The sequence below is a fragment of the Pundamilia nyererei genome, unplaced genomic scaffold (genome assembly GCF_000239375.1).
Source record: "Pundamilia nyererei isolate P.nyererei 1_Seehausen unplaced genomic scaffold, PunNye1.0 scaffold01054, whole genome shotgun sequence".
NCBI classification, from domain to species: domain Eukaryota; kingdom Metazoa; phylum Chordata; class Actinopteri; order Cichliformes; family Cichlidae; genus Pundamilia; species Pundamilia nyererei.
The window spans coordinates 25,866-32,559 of record NW_005188455.1 but is presented as its reverse complement, the minus strand read 5'-3'; the positions used below and the strand labels follow the sequence as shown (position 1 = coordinate 32,559).

At 37.4% G+C, this 6,694-nt stretch overlaps 2 gene segments (V, D, J or C); one reads left to right on the top strand and one right to left on the bottom strand.

The window, feature by feature from the left end:
- Positions 1–2,679: 2,679 nt before the first annotated feature.
- LOC102195490 (Ig kappa chain V region 3381-like) lies at positions 2,680–3,258 on the bottom strand. The segment is given in 2 exon segments: positions 2,680–3,029; positions 3,122–3,258. Coding segments are annotated over 2 exon segments (387 nt in total).
- Positions 3,259–3,766: 508 nt separating this feature from the next.
- Positions 3,767–4,994, top strand: LOC102196630 (Ig lambda-2 chain C regions-like; the record flags this gene model as incomplete). The annotated part of the segment is given in 2 exon segments: positions 3,767–3,887; positions 4,528–4,994. Coding segments are annotated over 2 exon segments (432 nt in total), but the record flags the coding sequence as incomplete, so codon positions are not given.
- Between the last annotated feature and the right edge of the window lie 1,700 nt (positions 4,995–6,694).

Below are 6,694 nucleotides of genomic sequence, written 5' to 3'. Positions count from 1 at the left end.
CTCCCATACAGTAGTAATCTCCTGCATCTGCAGCCTGAACTCCATTGATTGTCAAAGTGAACTCAGGCTCAGATCCACTGCTGCTGAAATGACTCGGAGTATCAGACTGGCCTCTGCTGATTTTGAGAAACAGCCGTTTGGGAGGCTGTCCAGGTTTCTGAAGGTAGTAACTAAGTCCAGCAACTCCTTGTGGCACTAATGGTCACAGTGCTTGACAGACTTGGCTTTACAGAGTCAGAAAACTATTGGCAAAAAACTTTGAAATGAGGACTAAAATGATTTGAATCTTGAGGAAAAAACAACAGAAAATGTATCAGGTTAAATCAGAGAAACATGAACAGCACAAACTGAATTAAAAACAAACAAGTAAAAAGTCTCTCACCCTGACTCAGAAAGTCAAACATTACAATCAGAGTTACTGGAAACATCACTGGACCCTGACCACTGCTTAGAGTAGAGCTTCACCAACACTTCCTGTTGGCATCTGATGTGTTTTATAGTTTGATGAAGTTACATGTTTCATTTGTTGCAATAATCCTGTAAATGTTTGACTCATTATTGATGTGCAATTTTATCAGCGAATATTATCCATGTTGTGCTTTAAAACAATGCTGTAAAAAAAGTTGAAATCACAAAGTAAAATCACAGCTTAAGAAAAACAACTTTGTGGAAATTTCACAAAACGTTATTAAATACAAATGCTCCATCAAACCTCATATTTCTATCACAACAATGCATTTTTTAAATACAGAAAATGATATATTCCACGTTATAGTTTCTATCAGCATTGTATAGTTCATAGAGTATTTTTTCATTAGTAAATCATTAGAATGCATTATAGTTTATTAGTTTATGTACGTAAATAAAAAAGTGCAACTGTTTCAATCAGTAAACTTGTTTTAATAACAGACATGCTGAGGGAGTTTTGATTGATTGATTGATTATTAATAATTAATTTGTCCCTAGGGAAATTGTTTTCAACATAAATTCACATGACTTGCAAAGGAGTGGGGGGCTGGGCAAGAGTTAACCCATGTGGACAGCAGTCTGGTCTTGCTGCCAGTGTTCCGGCGCTGGACATATTAGCCTGCCTACTTTGGTTTGGAGTAAGCACTGGGAGTCATTGGGAGGCGTTGGGAGGGGGGTGAGTGCATCTCTGTGTCAGTGTATTTGTTTAATTTGAGCAGACAAAATTCATTGCTACATGCAAGAAATGTATTTCAGTTTTGCTATTATCCATACACACATAATAACAGCCCCTCTCGCTCAGAAGGGCTGTTATTATGTGTGAGAGCAGGTCTGCAGATGTCTGTGAGCACACAGAGCAGAGATCTGAGCAAGAGCAAAAGCCAACAACTGAGCAACAATGAATCTTGTTTGCTGAAATTAAACTTTTCTTCACTCAAAATAATTTTCTCCTCAAAATGCAACATTTGATCTTGCAAATTTTCTTTAGGTTCACACAGAATAGAGGCACATAAATAACACCAAAGCCATCTGCCGTGAGGGACACCCATTTAAATGGTAACTGTAACAAAATACATTTACTCATATTTTGTATTAAATACGTGACGCCGGTACATGTATTCCGTTACTCTCTAACACTGGAGGCTATAAGAAGATTCTGTTTCTGTGCTGTGATGAGCTCTGAAACATGACTGAAACTCTTCAAATAAGCCATTCCTCTGCAGATGATCTGTTAGCTGTTTGACAACTACTCTTTCAAGAATGTTTGACATGAAAGAAAGCTAAGACTAACTGGCAAAGACGGCTGGGTCAAGAGAAGGCTTTTTAAGTAAGTGTTTAACTACTGCCAGCTTGAAGGCCTGTGGTACATAGCCGATTACTAGAGACAGGTTGATCATGTTTAAGATTGAAGCATTAATTAATGGCAGGACTTCTTTGCGCAGTCTTGTAGGAATGGGGTCTAAAAGTCATGTTGATGGTTTGAGGAAGCAGTTACTGAAGTTAACTCAGAAAGAGCAACTGGAGAAAAAGACTCTATATGAATATTAATGGCACTGAAAGTTGCTGTAGATAATGTTACATCTGTGAGATGATTATGAGTATTTTTTCTCTAATGGTTCAAATTTTATTTGTGAAGAAGTTCTTGAAGTCATTACTAGTTAACATTAAAAGAACGGTTGAGTCAAAAGAGCTCTGACTTTTTGTCAGCATGGCTACAGTGCTGAAGAGAAACCTTGGGTTGTTCTTATTTTCTTTAATCAGTGATGAATAGAAAGATGTTCTAGCTTTACAGAGGGCTTTCTTATAATGCAGCAAACTAAAGCAAAAAGATGATCTTCTAACTTTGTTTTACGCCATTTCATCTCCAGAGTCAAGTACTTTTGATTTGAGGATCTCTTTTTTACATGAGCTACAGTAACCAGTGTCATACTTAGTGAGGAGGCAAAATTATTAACAAGATGATCGACCTCTGTTGGAGCAGTGTTCAGGTAGCTGCTCTAATCTGTGTTGGTACAGGGCATTGAAGATGATGAAGGGGAGTGAATATTTCAGAATTCCCCAAAAGAAGTGTAGATGAGTATTTAGTGCTTGGTGAGGTTACTGTCAGCTCTGTGTTCACTGGTCTGTGTCAGAGTTTCTTCCTCTTCAGCAGCTGTAGTCAGTTCCTGCTGTAACAGCTCAGTGTCTCTGCAGTCTGACTGAGGGAGGTTTTTGTACGACTACAAATCACTGTGTGAACACATAAGCACTGTTTATTTCATGGAAACTCTGACAGTAGTAAACTGCTGCATCTTCAGTCTGAACTCCACTGATGGTCATAGAGAAGTCAGAGCTGCTTCCACTGCCACTAAATCGAGATGGTGTTCCTGACTGAAGCTTTTTCGCGTATCTTATCAGGAGCTTTGTGGTCTGTCCAGACTTCTGTTGATACCAGTACATACCCTCATCACCATCAGACCATCTGTAAACAGCTTGGCTGGTCCTACAGGTCAGGGTGACAGTGTTTCCAGGAGTAAATGTTACTACTGGAGGTTGAGTCACAGTCACCTGACCGCTGCATCCTGCAGACAGAAACAAATCATTCATTTATCAGCAGAAATCAATGAGAGAAAAAGCAGCACATCATGTTGGAAATGTTGCTGAGTGAATGAACCTGTAAAACAGCAGCAGGTCAGCGTCCAGATGAGGATGGTGATGAGAGTCATGGTGGTTGTGCTTTCTGCTGTGTTGACTGACAGATGTGAGTCCTGCAGTGTTGAAGTCACAGGACTATAAACCTTCTCAGTTCTCTGGAGGATCAGCTGATGATGCAAAGCCTCCTCTTTATGGAAATCATTTCTCTGCTCTCAACACACTGAGGGCAATGTGGGGCACAGAATCAGAAGAAAAATTGTTTGAATTAATACCATTAATAATTTTATGCCATAGAGAAAAAGATATTTGGAAACATATTTACGTATTTTTAACACCTGGATTAAAGTGGCACTCTGGTCTGTATGCTTATTTTTGATTTTGATATCATAAATACAATATACCTGTATAACGTTCTTAAGTATATTGTCATAGTTTCACAATTCATGCTTTTTTGAGGCATTTCTGGTTGCTGTTTTAAACAGTGTTTTGTGTGTTTTAAAAAATTTATATGTGTAATGTGAAAATTCCGTTTTGTCGTTCAGTTCTTAATACTCAAAATACAGTAATGACAATTATGATTTAAATTCATTAAATAATTTTAAGTCACTTTAGTCAAATCATCTTCTGCATTTAATCAGGTGTACTGTGATGTTTTACTTGAAAAAAAGGTTCATTTTCAGTGGTTAGAGGTTTGTTCAGAGTGCAGGAGGTTTTTGTACGGCCACTTAATGAGTTTGTATCACTGTGGAACACTTTTGGTGGAGGAACCAAACTCATCGTTGGCTGTAAGTACCAGAAATTCGTAATTTTTGATAAACATAGTATTTATTAAGCATTTAAATCAATCTATTAAACAGAACTTTGATTAAATTCAGTGATTATTATTAATGTCATGGCAACATTTTGGAAGAAACTTTTCTTAAATCAATATTCATTCGGTCTTTTAAGGAACTGAACTTACAGAAAACAAATTTTGATGGTTTTTTGAGTTCATTTCACTTTAAATATTATCCGGTTACAATAATAAAATCTGTGATAGTGACGTTTTAGCTGACTTTGATTTAAAATGTATTTTTACTCATGAATTATAAAATAAAAACAAATATTGAATTATGTTTTGTCGACTTATATTAGAAAAAAGAAATTAACTCAGTATATTTAGATCGATTTTGTGTTCATGGTTGATCAATTTTAAATGACGTTTAAAGGAAGTGAAAGAAACAGATGTGAAGTTTTAACTGTATTCTCATGAGTGCTTTAGCTTTGTCAGTTTCAAATAAGAAAATTATCACAAGCTCAAGTTATTAACTGTAAAACATCATGAAATAATAAAGGTTTGATCAGTAATCACTGACAATATATTTATTCCTATGTTTGTACATTTGTATCTCTTTTTTCGGTTATCTTCAACCTTTTCTCCTCCAGCGGGTGTGGTGAGGCCCACCCTCACAGTCCTCCCTCCCTCCAAAGAGGAAGACAAACAGAGTAGTGCCACTGTGGTGTGTTTGGCCACCGGGGGCTTCCCCTCAAACTGGAATTTGGGCTGGAAGGTGGGGAGCACCAGCACATCCTCAGGGGTTTCAACCAGCCTGGAGGTCCTGGGGACAGACGGCCGCTACAGCTGGAGCAGCACCCTGAGCCTCTGGAGGAAGGCGGGCTCAGTGAGCTGTGAGGCCAGTCTGAGTGGACAGAGCCCCGTCACTCAAACCCTGGACCCTGACCACTGCTCAGAGTAGAGCTTCAGCAACACTTCCTGTCTGCATATGATGTGTTTTATAGTTTGATGAAGCTACATGTTTCTGCTGTTGCGATATTTCTGCAAACGTTTGACTTTCTAATGATGTGCATGCTAAGTTTATCAGCTAATATTATCCATGTTGACTTTAAAAAAAGGGTGTAATAAAAGTAAAAATCACAAAATAAAATCACAGCATAAGAAAAATCACTTTTGTTTTGTTCTTGGGGAGAAGCTTTTAAAAGTTTAATTGTGTGCAAAGTCAGCGATTGCTGTTGACCTTTGAAACAAAAGATAAAGATACCAACTAAAATCCAGCTTTATACTGGTGAAGAGTTGGAAAATTTTCCATCATGAATGTAATATGGTCTTATATGTTGCAAAATGTAAAGTCGCTGCTGCCCTGCTACAGCTGAACTTTCCACCTCCCAAATCCAACTTTAACACCTGATTCCAACCCTCTGGTAGGAAACTGAAAAAACAAATACAAACAACATGTTCATGTATGGAATGCAATCATTGTTAAGTTCAAATTAAAGTAGATGATTAAGTTAAAAACTGTGTACAGGGTCTGGGTTCAATATTTGGTTTTGATGACTAGATGAATTTTCTGTGCAAGTTTTTTGACTAAGACTTGGATTTTGAGCCTCTAAGCCCATCCAGTCTGGTTTTCTCAAGGAATTAATACTGCAAAAATCTGACTCAAAGTATCCTCAAAGAACACCAGATCTTCTCTTGCTTCCCTTTGTGGCCTTCTGGCAAACTGTAGAATTAATATTAAAATTTTACTAATCAAATTAATAAAATTAACCAAATACATTTTTCTGCAATTTTTGCTAGTTTTCGTTATCCTGATCATGTGGCGGTTTAAGTTTGACCTTTGTTATCACCAATTAGTTTTAAATATGTATTTATGTATGCTGTGATATAAAAACGTATTTCTTATAAGTTGATTTTATTTAAAATGTGAAACACCTTATAACTTTGTGATTTAAAATGTATTGTATAAACAAAAGTATTTTCATATTACCTTATTATGCACAGCAAATTAGAATTAATACAAAATTTAGTGAAATAAGGATAATATGTTGCAGATTCTAAACAGTGTTACTTAATTTAAAATCTTCTTAATAATGTGATCAGGAATGAATACATATTTTAGTTTCCACCTCTGAAAGTGGACTCAGTGAACCAGTGATGCATGTCAGAGTCTGTATCAGAAGCTCACAGCTGCAACACTGCAAATAGTAACTGAGGGAGGTTTTTGTACGACTCTGTATCACTGTGTGAACACTGGGCCTCTATATTCTCCCATACAGTAGTAATCTCCTGCATCTGCAGCCTGAACTCCATTGATTGTCAGAGTGAACTCAGGCTCAGATCCACTGCTGCTGAAATGACTCGGAGTATCAGATTCACTTCTGCTGATTTTGTAAAACAGCAGTTTGGGAGGCTGTCCAGGTTTCTGTAGATACCAGCTGAGATCATCATCAACTCCTTCACTGGCTGTACAGCTCAGAGAGACCGTCTCCCCCAAAGCAGCAGCTTTAAACACAGGAGACTGAGTCACAGATGAACTGGCATCTGATCCTGGAAATTAAAATATGTTACTTTGTTAAAATGACAGTGTGATATATAGTACAACATAACAGAGAATACACAGAACCACATCACTCATCACCTTGAAGTCTGAGCATGATTGTGATCAGCAGTGAAGTCAGTAACATCATCATCATTATGAAAAATCTCACTGTCAGAGACTCTGCACAGATGTTTCCCGCTGGTTCTTCTTAAACTGGTTTAAGATCAGTGAAGCGCAGCAAGCATTCAAAACACAACCTACAAACAAATACCTGT